This window comes from Equus asinus, chromosome 7 (genome assembly GCF_041296235.1).
Source record: "Equus asinus isolate D_3611 breed Donkey chromosome 7, EquAss-T2T_v2, whole genome shotgun sequence".
NCBI lineage: Eukaryota > Metazoa > Chordata > Mammalia > Perissodactyla > Equidae > Equus > Equus asinus.
In genome coordinates, this window is record NC_091796.1 from 83,962,151 (window position 1) to 83,981,608 (window position 19,458).

Consider the following 19,458-nt stretch of genomic DNA (forward strand, 5'->3'; position numbering starts at 1 on the left):
GGACAGTGGACCCAGCATGCAGCAAACACGATAAATCAGCCTTGACAAGAACGTGGCTGCAAGCAAGAGGATGCCTTCCCATGGCATGCTGGTCCTCTCTCCAGATGGCTTCAAGAAGTGCTGACCACTAGCCTCAGCTGGGAGCCCGGTTGAAAATACAGGAGCCTGGGCCCCTCCCCTAGAAAGACCTCTAGGTTCAGAAAATCCTCCTGGGGGCCCAGACATCTGTATTTTTACCTAGCCCCATGGGTGAGGTGAATGACCACTATCAGGGAGCACTGGTCTAGTTTCCTCCCCAGAGTTGCCAGCCTCTGAGCTCGTTTCCACTGCCTGCATCTCTGGTGAGGGCTTTCCGAGGAAGCAGAGAGAAGAACGGGACTGGGTTTAGGGTTACCCTCCCCGGAAGTCTCAAACGGGCAGTTTATCTGACCCACAGTTTCAAAACAGAGTGTAAGAATAATAATAATACAACTTTTGAATTAGTTATCAGCATTATAAAACAGATTTCATAAGCCAGACACAGAAAGACAAATACGGTATGACTCCACTTATGTGAGGTTTATGGAATAGGCGAATTCGTAAAAACAGAAAGCAGAACAGAGGTTACGAGGGGCTGGCGGGGGGAAGGGAGGAGTCATTGTTTAACGGGTACTGAGTTGTTGGGGATGATGAAAAACTTTGGGTATAGATAGTGGTAATACACAACATTGTGAACATATCTGATGTCACTGAATTTTACACTTACAGATGGTTACAATGATAAATATTATGTATATTTTACCACAATAAAAACAAAACACATTTCATATAAAAATCTGGATTTCTGGTTTCTCTTTAAAAAAAATGGGGTCCTGACCACACTGGGTCACACTCTGTATGTCAATGGCTGGCAGGAGCTGAAGCCGCTGCTGTCCTTCAGTGAGACACGTGTTCTCACTTTTGCTGTGACCCCACCACACTCCAGTGTCACTGCTACCTTGTCCCATGTATATGACCTGGCTGGCCCCCATGAGCATAGTAGGCTGTGGTCCCGGCCCCACCCCATCTCATTTCAGTCCCCACCAGCTCCATTCTGCTCTCCAGGCCTTGTCCGTCCCTCTCTTCTAATGCGTGAGGGGAGGCCAGAGAGTGGTCAGCCATGTGGGCAGGCATTTTGTGTGCCTTGAGCAACAACAACAAAGGAAGAGAACAAGAATCTGCCTTCACCTCCCCAAACTTCACCCCGACCTGAAAGGCCTCTGACAGTAGAAGATCCAGAATGATAAGCCTGTGCTTTAACAGACCCAAGTGACCATGATTCTGGAAGAAGACTAGGCTGACGGCCCACCTTACGACCCTGGTCCTGAGTCAGCCTCTCTGGGTGATGCCGTATGATCAGCTGGTCCAGCAAACACAACCTCCTGGAGGCTGGCCTCAGTTTCCTAGTGCCCATCTTTATCTGCTAGACTCTGATTTCCAATTGATGGAAATATGACAGGGTTCAGGACACACTCCCCAAAATACGGCACCTTGGCATGATAATATTTGAAGCTGAAGGAGTCTGAGAAAATGGCAGAAGCAGGAAGATCCCTCTGACCTCCTCTCACGGCCCCGCCCTTCTTCCCTGAAATAGGCCTCAAAACCCTTCTGTGATTCTCAAAAAACTAAAAATAGAAATACCTTATGACCCAGCCATCCCACTACTGGGTATCTATCCAAAGAACTTGAAATCAGCAATTCAAAAGTCCCATGCACCCCTATGTTCATCGCAGCATTATTTACAATAGCCAAGATGTGGAAGCAACCTAAGTGCCCATCAACTGATGATTGGATAAAGAAGATGTGGTATATATATACAATGGGATACTACTCAGCCATAAAAAAGGATAAAATCGTCCCATTCACAACAACATGGATGGACCTTGAGGGTATTATGTCAAGTGAAATAAGCCAGATAGAGAAAGACGAACTCTGTATGACTCCACTCATAGGTAGAAGTTAACATTTAGACAAAGAGAACTTATTGGTGGTTAACAGGGGAAAGGGGAGTAGGGGGAGGGCACGAAGGGTGAAGTGGTACACCTACAACATGACTAACAATAATGTACAACTGAAATTTCACAAGGTTGTAAACTATCATAATCTTAATAAAAAGAAAAAACAAAACAAAACAAAAGAAAAACCCTCCTGTGAGAGGCGCCCTCCCTACACTCCGAGGAAGGGAGCATCCTTATCTCTGAAGACAAAGGGATCCCCAAGACGAATCCTGACAGACAGGCCTTGTGCAGTTCCACCAGTTACGGTTACCTTGTACTCCCTGATTATTCACATCCCTCACGACTGTCCTCATGAAACCTAGCACAAAAGTACACAGGTCTAGGGCCGGCCCCGTGGCTGAGTGTTAACTCGGTGCACTCCACTTCAGCGACCTGGGTTCACACGTTGGAAACCCAGGCGCAGACCTACAACACTCGTCAGCCATGCTGTGGTGCCAACCCACATGCAAAATAGAGGAGGATTGGCACAGATGTTAGCTCAGGGCAAATCTTCCTCAGCAAAAACAAAAGAGGTACCTAAGTCTGTTTCTTCCTTTCCTTATGAAGGAACAGGAGGGTTCCTATGTCATGTCCTACCTACATTAAAGAAATCGGGATGATTTTCTCCTGTTAATTTGACTTTGTCAGTGAATTTTTAGACCCAGTGAGGGACCCTAAGAGAGGCCAGGACAACTTTTTCCTCCTCTAGAAATAGCACCCTTGTTCCAGACCTGCTAAAACCTGATGGTACTGACGACACCACATCATTACTGCAAAAAGCATCTAAGCCGTAAGTGGAGAATATGTGCTGAAAAGAACGTAACATAGCTTCGCAGTCATTTTATCATGTTGACTACATGTTGAAAGAAGTGGATATACCGGGTTAAAGACAATATACTACTAAAGGCAATTTCACCTGTTGTTTTGACTATTCTTTTAATTTACATTTTACCTATTTTTAATGTGGCTACTAGGAAATTTAGTCATATATGTGGCTAGCATAAGTGGCTTGCGTTTTCTTTCTGATGGACAGCACTAATTCAACAACCCAGCCAGCTGCAGCTTCTACAGAACTGATTCTGTAAGGTCACTGTATTTTCTTTACCTCGAAAAGCAAACAGATTCACTCCTACTCTATTTCTGAGTTTTGCGGAGCTACGAGCTGCCCAAGAGTCCTTGAGGAAGTGTCAGTGCTGTGGGCTCCGCATCGGGGCTGGGGCTGACTTGAGGCTCTCTTCCAGCTCCCACATCTCGCTCACCCTGTGCCACCAAGCCATCACCAGACTCCAACACAAAGCCCTCCTCCAACTCTTGCACAGTCACAATGTGTCCACATCACTCAAAACTCCACACAGATCATTTTCCCTTGAAACAATGGAACAGGTGTTGCTACAAACTGCCAAGCTGTTACCACCTGTGCAACTGGTCAGAGCGGACCACAGAAAGGGAACCGCCTGGGCTGCAGTCTCAGACACCCCTTCCCTCTCTCACCCCAGCTCAGGCCTCGCTGGTTTCTTCTTCCCAGAGACTGGAGCCCCTCCTTCTTGTGGAGCTAGGCTCAGAGACAGACTGAGCTCTTTCGCAGTTTACAGCACAGCGGTGGGGAGCCAATGCTGATGCTGGGGACTTCAAAACAGAAGACAGGTGCCAGGCCCTCCAATTCTGGAGAAAACTGCTGGACACTGAAGACACTGGGGCAAAATTTGAACCTGAGAATCCTGCCCCTTTTTTCTTTTTATAAACAAATGCTTTATCCCCGTGAAGACTCAACACTGGCTGTGACAGGTGTGGAGGGGGAGCGGGGTTCACATCTCCCTTCTACCACTCAGCAGCCGTAGGACCCTGGAGAAGGCTACTCCATTCATCTAGGTCTCAGTGTCCTCATCTGGAACAATGGGGACAGTTCCACCTACCTCACAGAGCTGAAGAATTAAACCATGGATGAAAAAGTGCCTTGCGCATGGTAAGTGTTCAATAGACATTAGCTTCCATCCCTTCAATTTGCCCATAGCAATTAGGCAAAGCAGATACTAAAAACCTTGTGGAGAACTGAAAAGAAATCCTCTATACTCTGCTCTGTTTTTTGCAGGGTCTTTTGTGGTTTTGTTTGTTTTGAATCTGAATCTTGGTGCCTGGTAGAATTGAAAAACCCAGTACAGGAACTCTGCCACAGCAAGGACGATCTTTGCAGCCCTCACATAGCATCTGGCCAAAGGCGAGCGCCAGGTAAATGCTTGTTGAATGAATGGAGGAGTGTTGATTCAATGCAAGCAGGGCTGGTGCACGTGTGGAGCACATAAGCAGCCCTAGAACGAGAGGTCAGAGTTAGCAGGGTGCAGGGGTTCTGCTGATCAGTGTGAGGCTGGCAGGCCACGAAGAATTATTCTGCGGAATGGCATGTGGAATCTTTGTGGAGCCTTTTTTCTAAGCAGCAAAGCTCAAGGTGCTCTGTTAATATTTTTCCTCCACTCAGCCATGCTTTACTCAGACAGAAAGGTTAGCACACACGCAGAGGAAGCGAACCTAGTCATCTCTAGGAGAGGAAGCATAAACAATTCAGTTTTTCCTAATTTTTTTTTAACTTAGCACAATTGGTTAAACCCTAAAGATCAAACTTAAATAGATGGCTCCTTGATACAAATACATGCCTTCAGAGTGTTTTCACACGTAAAATTCTGAGCATTTCCTGACCTTGGTGGGGCTGGTGGTGGGGACTGCATACTATTCTTTTTAAATTTTAAAGATGGATCTGGTGTTCAATTCCCTCACAGGTGTGTGAGGACGGCTCTGAATACTATTGGTGTATGCTTTGTGGTTAACAGAAAAAGGGTTGCCTTCTCTGATCTCACCAGGCCTCCTGAGGACTTCTCCCCGTTAGTTCTCCTGCCTCCCCACACAGCAGGTCCGGGACTGCAGGGGCCTTGTCTGAATCCTGTTCTGCTCATCGGGGGATTCAACCCTCGGGAAGCCTGAAGGGTCCTGCCCTTTGCCCCCAGGTTTACCCTCCTAGAAAGGAAAACTCCAGTAGTGTGAAACCCACCAGCAGGGCTGCACAGGGGATGTTAAAATCCAGTCACATCCCCTTAGAGGGTAGGGAGTTGGCAGATGTCCCTCTCAATCCCTATTTCTTCATTACCCTGAACCAAAGATCCATCTTGTTTCACCCCCAGACCTCAAATCAATTCAATCTTCAGAACATTCAAAGCTACAGGTGAAAGAAAACTGACTACAGGATTTTATGTTGCCTGTTTGCGTGCTAAAGAAGACCCCTCTGTCGGCTTTCAGGGACTGCTTACGCTATTACCCCAGAGGCAGGACCTCCCCGCTCAGGGAAATTTAGCTCAAGTTGCCTCCTTGGTGCTGAAGAGAACAGAATGGAAATTTGCCTTTAGAGAAGATTTGGAAATTTCTGATCCAAATGAGAACTTTAAAGAAAAGTTTAAATTTTCTAAATGCAAGGAACAGGTAAGAGAAAACAGGCCTATAAGAAGTAAGGGTCACTGGTCCATTTGCCAAACTCGTGGTCACAAGTACACGTGCTTGGGAAGAAGTGGGACCAGAGGCAGTGGTCCAGGTAAACGAGGAGTCCATAAAGAGTTGAGTCAAATAATTCGAAAAGGCAATTAGATTCAACACATGCCCGACTTTCTGGGTCATAACCACATGGAGATGCAAAGAATTTGAGATTGTCCTTCCAAAAAGGAAAGAGAGGGGATTAAGATGTGAGCTTTCCAGGCCTTTCCAAGGTTTCTAGGCCTTGGAAATTCAGAGCCAGGTTTCTACTCCATACTGCTGGACTTGGCTCTAAACCCCAGGGAAGGAGTTTGGCACAAAGCTTTGTTCCCACTGTCCTGGCTTCAGCTGTGAAAAGAAAGAGGTAAGAACAGTGCCCAGCACCAGCAGGGCACCGCTCCGCGACTCTCTGCAGGACGGGAGATGCTGACTCTAGGAAAGCTGGCTTCTCAGGCTAAAAACACCTCCCAAATTCTGATGACACCAGAAGAGTCTGACCCCCAAGGGCTGCTCCCTGACAAAGAACAGCTTTCCTAAGTCACAGGTCGAAGCTGGTGGACTGACAGGTTCAGTAATGAGATCACATAAACAGCACATGCTCCAGAAGCATGCTTTCTGCTGGGGGAGGAGAAATTGTGGGTGAAAGAAAAGGTCCCCTCCTTTTGTTACCCGGAACCTCTCACACACAGTCGCCCCTTCATCATCACTCACTGACACTGTCAGTCACACCCAGCCAGTCACCCAGAGTCACAAACACTGCTGAAGTCAGAAAACTGCAGGCTCCCACCCACACAGTTAGGGACAACCTAAGCCACTCAGTCTCACAATGACATGACGCCCATTGCTCTGAACATCCGCAGATCCTCTACCCACCTGATTGCCAAGGACAGCTATGGAGCAGGCTGTTGAAACCTCATTAGGCCCGAACCAGACGGAAGCGATGCGGGAGGGCATGCCCAGGATGAAGACCTGGGCCACAGAGCAGATGACCTGGCCCAGCACGGTGACTGGGAAGAGATTTGGCTTCAGGCTGCCCAACTTCACCCAGGCACCCAGGCAGTTCAGAACCGAGCCGGTGAGGGCAATGGTGCGGAGGCCGAACTTCTCCAGCAGCCAGGACAAAGGCAGTAGAGGGATGTAGGTCAGCATGTAGCACATGGACAGCCAGTCGATGGCAAAGGCACTGACCCCGTAGAAGTTCATGAAGATGTTATTTATGGAGCCGTACTGGATCCACTGGAAAGCGTTGCACATGGAGGAGCAGCTGAACACCAGGACCACGGCCCACCGGCGCTTGCTCACCTTGATCACGCTAAGGTCCTCGGGGCCGGAGCTACTGCTGTCATCGCCCTCCTGCTGGTTGGGATCTTCATTCACCATGACCACAGCCTCTCCTGGAACCCTCGACAGGTGCTGAGGACACCGACGGTCTTAAGGGACGGTGGCTTCGGCTGGTCCCCTAGAGCTCATGAGGCATTTTCCCCGGCCCGCCCACGAATAAACGGAGACCCCAGCCTGCGCTCACCCCGAGATCCTACTCCCACGTTTCCTTGGCGTCCCCTGTTGCCGACCGCTGTCCCCAAACCAAGCCAGATGCCTCCGCTGGGTCCTGGCCATCTGGGCCTGGAGTCGTCCCAGGGCGATCTGGCCACTTCAGCCCCTCTGTCCTGGCAGAAGTTCGCTCCTCGCGCAGCCGCTTCGCCGGATTCTGTTCGCTGCCCGGCCGGCTAGGGGCCTCGCCCCCTCGGGCGCACGTGACCGCCCCGCCCGGTCCAGCCCGGCGTCCCCCCGCCCCCCCACCACTGCCGCCCTTCTTCTCCAGCTGGTCTGGCCCTGCAGCGCAGTTGTTTCGCCACAACTTGCGGTGCATTCCTCTCACCTGCCCCGGGCGCCCTGGAAACCGCCGGTTAACCCTCCTCCCCCTCACGGCCCCTCAAATTCATTTGCCCTCTCCCGGGGTCCCCGCAAGATAATTCTCTCCGCCCTTCCGAGGTGACTCTCCAAACGGAGTCTCCTCCGTGCCAGTCCCCATCCCTGCGCGCGTGCACCGATGCCGGCGCCCCCAATGCGCTCTGGGGAATCCAAGAGGGCTTCCCGACTTTTCCCAGCTTGGCTGGGCTCCCAGACTCCCCCTGAACTTTGGACAGAAACAAACATTTGTGGATCTCCCGGTCTGGTTGCGCTCCTGGGGTAAAGCGGAGTCGAGGAAACTCGCTGTGCTCCTTGCTTCCCTGCGGAGATGGTCTATCTTGGGGATCTCGGGCTGGAACCTGTGAGGGAAGGCTGTTCTTCCCTGATGGACGCCCGGGCGGCCTCCTAGGCGGGGCCCTGAGGGCGGAGGGTGCAGGGGAGTTCGCAGACTTTTAAGATCTAGCGAGGGGTGTGTTTGTGGTGACAGGCCCAGCACAGCGCTGCCTCTGGGCGGGGTCTGTAAGTGGTCTTTGCGCCCAAGTACCCTAGTCTGCCGCCTGCTGGGCTCAGCCCTTTCCAGAGGGTAAGCCCGCAAGTCCTCGCCTCCAAAAAGGCACGCCTGCAGGGCGGAAGTGCCTGTTCCCACTGATCCCTTTCAGCCCTGGGGAGGGATAAGAGCCCAGCTTCTCCCTGGGTGCAAACACCGGCTTAGCTACTCCTAGGTGTGTACCGTAACTTAAGGTACTCCACCTCTCTGTGCCTCATGTCTTCATCTGTGAAATAAGGACGATAAAATAGCACGACGCACCTCAGAGTGTTGTGAGGTTTGAACAGTTAAGGCATGAAAGCACTTTGAAAATTCTGGCAGGTTTGTAAGCATTCCGTGAGTGTTGACTACCCTAGGATTAACAAGCTAATGATTATTATATTGTGCTAAACATGACCACCGCGTGATCTCAGTTAAGGATCACAAGAATCCTGGGATGTAGTTAGTATTGCTTACCTGCATCTTACAGAAAAAAAGACAGCTCGGAGAAGGAAAGGAACTTCATACTTAAGGTGTCAGCTTGCCTGAAGAGCCATCATTCTCACGCGAGTTTGTGTTCATTCAAGCTACAGCCCAGCTGCTCAAGTGTGGTCTGGGGACAGCAGTGTGGGCATGCTCTGGAAGCTTCTTCCAAGGGCAGCAGCCCAGCTCCACCCTGGACCTACTGAATTAGAGGCTGCATTTTAGAGATCTCCAGGTGATTCGTCTGTTTGCACATTAAAGTTTGAGAGCCTCTGGGTGCCACTGCTTCCCTTTGGTTTTCTTTTTTAACCTTCAGACCAAAATGAAGAATTCAAAGCTCTGGGCAGTGGCACTAACTTGGGTTGAGCAATAAAATCACATCCTGAGCTCTTAACATTCCCAGTGCCTCAGCCACAGCACAAATCAGGGTCTGTGAGACTGGACCCCGGCACCTGCATGTTTAAAGGTCCCCAGGGGACCTCAACATGCAGCCACCTGTGGGCACCTCTGGTGGAATTAGAACCACTGGTTCCCAGGAGAGGGAAGGCTGCTTGGAGGCACCCACTTTTCAGTGGAAATTTGAGGTCTTGCATTATAATGGGATGTTTGAAGAGGGGTCTCATACCCACCTAAGAATTTCCACACTAGGTCAACATCCCGTCTTCCTGAAATTCCAACGGTGTTTCCCAGCCTTCTCCAGGGAGCACAGAACCTAGGTTCTCCTGGAACCTTCTGAGACCTTCACTGTTTCTCTTCCCTAGGTCATCAGGTCCTCTCCCAAAAGCCTGCAGAATATATTCTTCACTTCCTTTTACCCAAATGGAAACTGAGGCCTACAGAGTCACACTGTGTTATCAGGGTCACACAGCTAATTAGCATGAGAACAAGCAACAGTAAGACAGGTTACTCTGTTCGCTCCCATGCAGCCTGTCCCACATGCTCCTCTGGGCAATGCTTCCATTTGGTGACAAATCCCAAGGGGTCTAACCTGGGATTCAGCGGTATTCGGGGTCGCCTTTTATGTTGGAGCCCGTGGGATCTATTGTGAGCTCTGGATTCACTCCACTCAAGATCTGAAGCCTGGGGCCAGCCCCGTGGCCAAGTGCTTAAGTTCGTGCACCCCTTTCTGTGTCCCAGGGTTTCACCGGTTCAGATCCTAGGGGCACACATGGCATCACTCATCAAGCCACAGTGAGGTGGGGTCCCACATGCCACAAGCAGAGCCACCCACAACTAGAATATACAAGCATGTACTGGTGGGCTTTGGGGAGAAGAAGTTAAAAAATTAAAAGAGAAGAAGATTAGAACAGATGTTAGCTCAGATGCCAATCTTTAAAAAAAGAAGAGTCTTGTTGAAATAAAATAAGGTCTGAAGCTCTGTTCTGCCATTATTAGCTTTGGGATCCTGGGCAAGTTACTTCACCTCTCTCTCCTTCAGTTTTTGAACTGCAAAATGAGCATTAAAAATACCTGCCTCATAGGATTGTTTTGAGAATTAAACAGGATAATGTGTCAATTGTTTTCAATAAGAATACTCTGGCAGCCACGAGGGTGATGGCGTCTCTTGGCTGATTCCCACCGCAGGGAGGACAGCTATATAGATAGTGGGCAGACAGCACATGGAGAGAAGTATTCTGTATTCATCATTTGAGAAACCTTTATTGAGCAGCTTAATCTGTATTATATCTATTTAGCTGTATGTTCTATCTATAGGTATCTATAGATACACCTTGAAGGGGAAGGAGAAATACGTTTTAGGGATTGCTTCTTGAAAGGGGCCCTGGTTCTTGGTTCTGTGGCAACTGCCTGTATAAGGAGCTTGAGGGAGCCTCTGGCAGTGAATTCAGCCTGTCCTGGCGCTCTGCAGAATGGTGGCAACGTTCGCCCCCTAGAGGCCAACAACAGCTCCAGCAGGGAGAGCACAACTTGGAAGGCAACACATCACAGGAGTATTGACAGCTTTCCACCCAGTCGACAGAGGCTGGAGGTGTGGGAGGCTGGAAGTTGGCTGAGTGCTGGGAAGGCCAACTTGCTAACGCAATGCATCAGGTTGAGACCCTGGATTTGTCCCTCTTAAGAAATACCAAAACTTGCAATTTGTAAAAATGTTGCCCTTACAAATCTTATATGTGTATTTATATGTGTAATTCTGTATACTCACCAATATCCTGTTTGCCTTATCCCCACAGTCCCCATATATTTCCAGCTCCTGAGGACTTGTGTGTATCTCTGTATTCAGCGGAGCATTTAGAGAGAGAAGCTATACAGTGCAAGCTCTCAACACCTTTTGGGAGAATTGAGTTGAATTACACATTGCCATGAAATTTCAGAAAACTGAGACAAAGAGGAGATCCAACAGGTTTTCAAAGATAAAAACTGGTTTCATAAAATACTTTGCAAAGAACAGGAACAGAATATCCCCAGAGTTATCATCAAACCTGGAAAGTGGAAGTCAGAGGAAAAATGCTTTCTGAAGGAAAACCATTTCCTGCCTAGAATTCTATACGCAAGCTACTAAAGAAAAAAGGATAAGAGAATCAAATATTTTCACACATGACATGCAAAGTTTCAAAAAAAGGTACTGCCTTAGCATCTCTCCCAGAAAGCTGCTAAAGGATGGGCTCCACCAAAAAAAGGGAGGAAACGAGAGTCAGATGAGAATCACCAAGATCATGGGAAGGAAGATCCCAGGAGGACAGCCATGGGCTGGGCATAGAAAGCAGCCCATTCAGATTAAAGCTGCTCAAAAGGCTCCAGGGAAGATGTGATGAAGATGACACTGATAGAATTGTGTTTGAAAGTATGGTGAGGGGGTCTACATAATTGGGGGAGAATTAGGGGTTGGACCAGTGATAAGTACCACGAAGCATAACTAAATAAATGGGGGTGGGGGGACATGATTATTCACTCCTCTTGAAGGTAAAAGGCTATGAAGGAGAGGGGAAAAATCATGGTGACCTTGAGTGACTCAGTTGTGAGTAGCATGAACCCAGTCATAATAATGTGAACGCTGAAAGTTGATATAACCAAATATGATAGAAGCATTTCAGGAGGATGGGGGAGTGGGAAGTGGGCACATGTGTGTGGTGGAGATGAGGGTGGGGTTAACAGAGCTAAATCTTTGTCTGCCACATTGGAAAGTCAGGAGCTGATTCCTGACAGGGACATAATCAGGAAGGTTCCATATATCCATGTTGTGTAGAGCTATGGAGGTAAATACCAAGAGAATCATCTAATAAGAACTGAAAGCAATTGCCTCAAGGGAGTGGGAACGAGGAAAGAAACTGACATTTTGATACATGTCTCCTTGATTCTTTAAACTATGTATAACCTTGGTTATCAAAAAAACTTCAAAAATTTAAAAATAGAAACAAAAGGAATGGAAGTGGACTTGCGTCACCGAGGCCCACAGGTGACGCCTAGGGGTGTGGTCAGTTCCATCGTGGAGTTTATGATGTTGGTGCTGAAACAGGCACCCAAGTCTCCAGCGCTGGGACCTCAGGGATGCTGTGTCCTCCAAAGCTGTGCCAGGCTGTCGCCTCGGGGAACCGGGTGTGTGGTCAGAGGCCCTTTTACCCACATCCTGGTCTTGCTTGTCCTTCTCTGACCTTCTTTCTGCTTCTAGTGACTTTCTCTCTTGGAGATTCTGTGGAGGTCTTATCCCTTCTACTGAGGCCTCACCTCTGTGCCATCATCCAAAGACCACAACAAGGTCTCCTCTTCTGGAATCCTCTCTGTCAGGGAATGGCACTGCCAGCTCCCACTTAGCCAAACCCAAATGCCGAGAATCCCCAGAACCTCCCTTCCCTCCTTCTCAGTGTCCCCTGGGCGTTGATCTCCTTACCATCTTCCCTCCTCTCCTTTTCCTTCGACATCACCTTGTGCAGACTCTCGTGGCATCTCCCCTTGGTCCTGCGACCCCCTCCTCCTTGTTCTTCCTCCTCCAGTTCACGACCACACCACTTTCCAGGGCTTCCCAGTTCCCTTCAGGCCTCTGCCCTGCCTCCACTCCTCCAGTGGCCGCCCCTAGCTTGCAGAAGTTCACCCTCCTCAGAGGAGCACACAAGGCCTTTGTGATGTCTCTCTGGCCACCTCTCCCACCACTGCCCACTCCCACCTTCACGCCAGGCAGCTGGAACCACCTGCAGCTCCCCACAAGCTTTGTGAACACATCATGCCCTGCGCTTGTCATCCTTCACAATGCGGGACAAGCATCCCCTCCTCCAGGAAGCCTTCCCCGATGCCCTAAGTGTGATTCAGAGGCTTCATTCACACCTTGGACGTACCCCTTCACAGTGGCTCCTGGCACACTGCATCATGAGTGTTTCTTAACCTTTCAAGTCACCCACTTACCGTGAGTTCCTCCAGCCTGTGGACCGTGTCCTACTCACATTCAAACCCCAGCCTCTGGCTCGACATGTGGCCCACAGAAGGGGCACGAAGGCATGGTTGCCCTGAGCTCTGGGATGCAACTCCTGGATGAGTCCCACCTCCAGAAGGCCTCAACCTGAGGGAAAACACTTGCAGCTTGTTCTGAATGCTGCTGTCTCCTTGTTTCTTAGGTTTGCCTTGTTCTTTTCTGAGGTGCCTCCCCCACGGGTTTGGAGCCCAGGGCCTCATCTCCCGGAGCCCACAGGGCAGGACGGCGGGGAGGGCATTCCTGTGCTGAGCGGGATTCTGGATGCCTTCCCCTCTGGGGTCCCCTCAGTTCAGAGGGTCTCGGGGTCTGTCGTGGAAGGGACTGTGGTCTGGCTGTGTCAAGACCTTGGGGAGAAGGAGTCTCGCTCTCCTTAGAAGGGAACACAGGAGGAGAGCCCCTGCCTGGACACGGAGACGCAGGCTCTCTCCCGGAGGCAGTGCTGGAAATCGCAGTCTCAGTTCCCTGGAAATACACGGCTGTATCCAGAGAGGCCTCGGACGGTATTCGTTCTTCACTGAAGAAAAGGCCCACGTCCACGGGTCCACGTCCTCAGCTCTCCGCACTTGGGTGTGTTCATGGGTGTCCGCTATGTTATCCTTCATGCCTTTTTATGTATTTTAAATGCTTCGTAATAAGTAGCAAACAAAGAAAGATGCTCCATAAACATGAGAAAGGCCTAACTAAAAAACATGAGTCAGAGGTAGGAGCTATTAAAATGGCTTATTTTTGCATAATCTATAGAAAGCCCGAGGTGTGAGGCTTTCTTTGCACAGCGAAACAGAGGACCTGTGGTGGCAGGAGGTTTGCTGATTGCCAGGGCCACAGTTAAAGCACATGGGTGACAAAGCAGAGAGGCGCTGACGGGCAGGGTTATGTGAGGTTGGAGCCAGAGTGTGAGAGAAAGGACACACAGAATCCTGTGGTCCAGCTGCTCAGTTCATGGAGGATCACACCCGGGCCCAGGGAGCTGTCTTTACCATGATGCATTTATTCACACAGCCGGCCCCTGCAGGCCAAGCACTGTGCTGGGTGTCGGGGAAACAAACACAGCAAAGTCAGTGGTCCTAGCCCTCCCAGAGTCCACACATTGCGGCTGAGAGAGACACATGAGCAAATTGTTGCAGCGAGGCACCATAAATGCGTGGTAGAGGTCCACTCTGCTTCATGGACTGACAAAGCGGGGAGCCCGAGAGGGCCTCTCAGAGATGTTTGAACAGGATCTGGAGGAGAAGGTGAGACTCAGCCAGGCCCTGTGGCTGCTGCTGGGGTTTCAGTGGTGAGGGAAACAGACATGGTCCCTCCCTGCCCTCACGGAGCTTGCAGTCTAGTTGGGAGGACAACTGTCAATCAAACGCTCCCACTGAGGTAAGTTAAATTGTGATAAGGGCAATGAAGGTTATTTGTAAGAATTTGTAAAGAAGGACAGATGAGCTAGATCCTAAGAAAGAGTGGGAACTAACTGGATGAAAGAGAGGGGAAGGGCATCCAGGCAGAGAGAACAGTTGGTGCAAAGGCCCTGAGCCAGGAGGCAGCACAGCCCTTCCAGGAGTGGAACCAAGTCAGTGTGCCTGGGGCAGATTGAGGGGATGGCAAGGCAACAGTGAGAGGCAGCTGCTGGATGGTGTAGAGGTTCTGTACTTTATCCTAAGAGCAAAGGGGAGCCACTGAGGGTTTTAAGCAGGTGAGGGACATTGTCACATTTGTCACCTGGACAGGATACTCTGGCTGCTTCATGGAGAACTCAGTTGGGGTCAGGGGTGAGCATGGGGACACCCAGGGCAGAATGGAGTTTTACAACTGAACTCGGGAAGTGCAGGAGGGTCGGGGGGACAGGGGAGTGGTGGGGGTGGACCGCATGGGATGGAGGACGAGGATGGACGGAGGGAGGAGTCAGCATGGTGCCCTCCGGAGGGAGAGAAACAGCTTCAGCCTGTGAATCTTGCAGAGAGAGAAGCGAAGTTCTGAAGGAAAAGCACACTCTTGCCTCTGGTTCCTCTCTGCTCTTGCTTTACTTGCCCTCCACCCCTTCCTACAGCTGTCTCAGGCATGGCGAGGTCAAGAGGCCAGAGGAGCTGCTTTCAATTCAGAGTGTGAATTCCCACCAAAGTCCAATCATTGAATTTTACGTAAACTGCCCAGTCCCGAATTCCTGCTCTCCTCTTTGACTCTTTGCCATCATGCACCCTCCAGGCTGCAAGCAGGACACTGGCTCAGGTTCTCCGTAATTCTGTGAATAAATAGAATAATGAGAAAGAAACAAACAAGTGCAAAATGAAACCCGAGTCTTCATGGATTCCCTTCAAGCCTTCGCAAGTCCACAGTGGTGTGAAGCCCCGGGCTGCGTGCCATCAGCCGCCCTGAGCTCTGAGTTGTCCAGAGAGCGCTGCCTGCTGTGTCAGCTGGGGAAAGCAAGGGTGCTGGCTGGACCCAGTGTTTTCAGTAGTCGTTTCTCTTCACCGTTACATTGATTGCAAGTGACAGATACGCAACCCCAACCAGCATAAACCAAAGAGAACATGTTTTGAGAACAGTGGGGCTGCTCACAGACATCAGGGAGGTGGGGACCTGTCCAGTGGCAGAAAGGGCTCTGAGAGTGTGGCTGCAGCCTCGGGAACTGCCAGAACCAGGGACTGGAACCCCTCAGGACTCTTCCCGTCTCTGGTTCTCCCTGTGTCTCAGTCCGTTTGGGCTGCTATAACAAAAACACCTTATAAACGACAGAAATTTACTTCTCACAGTTCTAGCGGCTGGGAGGCTGACTACCTAGATTCTGGCAGATTCCGTGTCTGGTGAGGCCCCTTCCTGGTTCATAGACGGCGTCTTCTCCCTGTGTCCTCCTGTGGTGGAAGGGGCCAGGGAGCTCTCTGAAGTCTCCTTTATAAGGGCACTGATCCCATTCATGAGGGCTCCGCCCTCAGGACCCCATCACCTCCCAAAGGCCCACGTCCCCACACTAGTATCTACAGGTTAGATTTCCACATAGGATTTTGGGGGGACACAAACTGTCCATTGCACCCTGCTTGTCCGCTTTCTTTTTCTCTCTTCCTCAAGACTAGTTTTCTTCACGCTAAAGTTTCATCTCTTCGCAGCTTCAGCTGCCTGAGAGAGGCTGCCCTGATTTTCTGTCCTAAATACAAACTCCCAGATGCCCATTCCTGGACCCACTGACTGTGACCATGGGGGCAAGGGTGCAGCTGCCATATGGAGGTGGAGGAGGCGCAGTCCCCAGGAAGACAGGGGCAATTAACCAGGCAGATAAGATGGAGCAGGCGCTCGGCAGGCCCCGCGCTGCAGAGTGGAGGGCGCTGGGGCAGGGCTACCGGCCAGCCAGAACCTCAGTATTTCAGTCTTGTACCACTGGCTGCACTGAGCGCCCACGCGTGAGGACCAGCTCCGCGCCTATAGGATGGGAGTGCCTTTGAGGGAGGGGCGCTCTCTAGTGCGCGTGACCCGGCTCTCCGCAGCCTTCGCTCCCCACCTGTCCCTGCCTAGACAAGGGCTCCGCACAGAGCAGGTGGTTAACACACATTCGCAAATAAAACTCCCCGATAGAGAAAGAAATGAAGAGGAAGAGAAGGGGTAGAAGGAGGCAAGGAAGGGGGAAAGTGGATCTCTTCTAGAAAAATCAGACTGCGGACCTTCCCCCTGCGTTCACACTCCCCATGGGGGCTGTCTTGAAAGAGGAAAAAAGGTGCAGAATAGGGAGATGCATGCAAGTGTAAGAGGGGGAGAGGGCGGGGGAGGGGTGGCCCGCAGCCCCATGGCCCAGTGGTTAAGTTCGTGAGCTCCGCCTCGGTGGCTGAGGGCTTCACTGGTTTGGATCCTGGGAGCGGACATGGCACCACTCATAAGGCCATGCTGAGCCTGCGTCCCACATAGCACAACCAGAACTATGTAGTGGGGGGGGCTTCCGGGACAAAGAAAAGAAAAGAAAAAAAGAAGATTGGCAACAGATGTTAGCTCAGGTGCCAATCTTTAAGAAAAGCAAAAGAGCAGGCTGTGCTGCCCTTCTTGCTGGGGCAGAGGGGAGAGCGGCTGCCACTTATCAAACATTTGCCTCATTGTTCACTGGATTATTTTAGGAACCATTCCTTTCCCCATTTTGCAGATAAAGGAACAGACTCAAGAGGTAACATGGTTTGCCCAAAGTCACACAGTGGAGTGCAGAGATGGGGCTCAAACTCACCTTTGTTCCCTCCAAAGCTGGAGCTATAGCTGACGGTTGAGCGCCCTGGGGGAATTTCTGAGTCCCAGCTAACAGCCAGGACGGCGGGACAGCAGTCTTGAGTTGGTGCTGCCACCTAGGGACAAGACAGAGAACTGTGACCCAAACCTTCCCCTCATTCCTCCCCCTCCAGGCTCCAACCCCGCCCCCGGCTTGAGAGGCCCGCAGGGCTGAGCGCTCCCTCTGGCAGCCAACCACTGGGCGTTTTGGCGGAGGCCGCCTGGGTGCAGAGAGCTGAGCTCTAGAGTGAGCAGGTGCCTCCTCAGGCCTCCTCACTGTCTCCCAGCGCGCGGCTCTGAAGAAACAGTTGTTGAGTAAATGACCAGGGACGCAAATCTCCACAGGCCTGGGGACCCCCCGGTCTCCACAGACAACCTGTGAAGACACTCCACTGTGAGGGTCAGGGATGAGCACGTCCCGGCCTGGGCCAGCCTCTGCCTCAGTGCGGGTCCTGCACGATCCCTTCCACGGAGCACAGACTGGCGCCCTTTGCCGTGTTAAGCAGCTTGTCTTGCATTATCTAATTTCATCCGAGACCCAAAGAGCTCATCGTGGCCTGCCCGAGTTCTCAGCAGGGACTCGAACCCGGATCCTCAGACTCCAAGGGCAGGGTTCTGCTTCATCACTCTGCCCTGCCACCCCACGTCCGCCCATTTGACTCACCCCACGAAACCTCGTTTTTGTCAGCCTAGTCATCCAGATGTGATGACTCAAGAGTCGCCGTGGGGCAGACTGCCAGGGGGAGAAAGGCCTGTGTCAGCACGGTGGCTCTCCTGACCTTTAAGGGCAGCGAGGCGTTAGCTCAATCTGAAACATGTGGCTGCCGATGGACGTCAGTCTCAGCCGGAACAGGACAGAACAGCTGGGCAGAGAAGCAGAGGGGAGTCCCGCTTCCTGCGCCTCCCTGCTCTTTCTGGGTCTTCTCCCAAGCCCAGGGTCGCCTGAAACGTGGAAGGCAGAAGCCGCATTCTCCTTTTAGACCTGGTTCTTGGAATCTGGTTGCACATGGAGAGAGGATAAAGGGTCACCTTCTAGAAGGCAGGACATTCTCACCAAACCTGTGCTTCACTCGGCCCCAAAGTAATTCAGTAACTTCTCTGTTTAGTCCTCAAAGCTTGCCTCCAAAGTGCGTCATTTGTGTCAGGAAACCCACTTTCGATTTGGGACGACATAAACCGGTTGCCCATAGTAACAAAACAAACATCACTGAATAGTCAGCTCTGCCCCTAACAGCGTCTCTGGTGAGGGCAGATGCTAAGCGGCATGCTCCAGAATAGATGGTTTTTACCTGAAATGTCTGGATTACTCATGTAAACCAGTCATTTCCTACATTTGGTGGTCATCACACTGCTCTGAAGATCTGATGAAAACTCTAGACTCCCCCTGCCCTTTACAAAGTATATATGTACTCATCAAATTTGGGTTATATCATTTCGGGGGCTCGTAGACTCCTGAAACCCATTTGTAGACCCCCAAGGTAAAAACCTGTCCTCGGTCAACACAGCAAGCACCCAGTACTCAAGAAACACAGCTGCTGGCAGAGAGTGTGGTCCAGGGCGTGTGGTATTGAACTGGAGTCAGAAGTTCTGATGAGGGGCTGGCTGGTGGAGCAGTGGTTAAGTTTGTGCGCTCCACTTCGGCGGCCCCAGGTTCACAGGTTCAGATCCAGGGAGCGGACCTAGCACCACTCATCAAGCCACACTGAGGTGGCATCACACATAAAATAGAGGAAGAATGGCACAGATGTTAGCTCAGTGACAATCTTCCTCAAGCAAAAAGAGGAAAATTGGCAACGGATGATAGCTCAGGGCCAATCGTCCTCACAAAAAAAAAAAAGTTCTCATGAGTTGTCACAATTTAGTGAGCCGGGAGGGCGTCCTACTTGCAAGAAGGAGACCCACTCGACATGAAGCGGAATGTTTGACTCAAGGACAGTTGTGATCTGGCAGCTCTGATACAGTGTCATCAGTGGTGAGAAGGAAGGAGTGGGGATGAGGACGGGATGGAATGAAGATGTATGTTAGGTACATCACTTGATAATTTTTTAATGGTTTGAAGCCTAATGGTTTTTCAAAATGATACATGAAAAGGTCCCTTTGGCAAAAGAGTCTTGTGCTAAAACAGCCATGTCAAGTGCCTTCCAGTGAATAGAAGGTTGGGACAACCTTTGTGAGACAGGTGGCTGTCTGTAGAATACAATCACGAGGGCACAAGGACCCCAAACGTTGCTGTGGCTTAAGGTGTTTATTACAAAGTGCAAGTGTTCCTGGAAAGAGCAATACTTTGTCCTATCAGCCATTTACACTATAGACAGAATTTTTGTCTGCTCCTTCTCGGAAGGTCTTCTTTTGATTCCAAGGAGTTT

The 19,458-nt window shown here is 50.7% G+C and overlaps 1 protein-coding gene and 1 long non-coding RNA gene across 3 annotated transcripts in view; both read right to left on the bottom strand.

The window, feature by feature from the left end:
• The window catches only part of LOC106828892 (choline/ethanolamine transporter FLVCR2-like), a 49,187-nt gene extending 41,905 nt beyond the window's left edge, over nucleotides 1-7,282 (bottom strand). Inside the window, exon 1 of one of the 2 annotated variants that reach the window (XM_044774041.2) lies at nucleotides 6,402-7,282. In XM_044774041.2, the coding sequence (XP_044629976.1) occupies nucleotides 6,402-6,908 (507 nt within the window). In that variant the 5' untranslated portion in view covers nucleotides 6,909-7,282. The remainder of the gene's footprint in view (nucleotides 1-6,401) is intronic. The other variant, XM_044774040.2, reaches the window with a different exon arrangement.
• A 3,531-nt stretch (nucleotides 7,283-10,813) lies between these two features.
• On the bottom strand, nucleotides 10,814-18,256 carry LOC123287170 (uncharacterized). The gene is made up of 3 exons (XR_011504689.1): nucleotides 17,757-18,256; nucleotides 17,055-17,169; nucleotides 10,814-15,095 (listed from the first exon to the last, which is right to left on the bottom strand). It is a non-coding gene; the product is annotated as an uncharacterized lncRNA (long non-coding RNA).
• Between the last annotated feature and the right edge of the window lie 1,202 nt (nucleotides 18,257-19,458).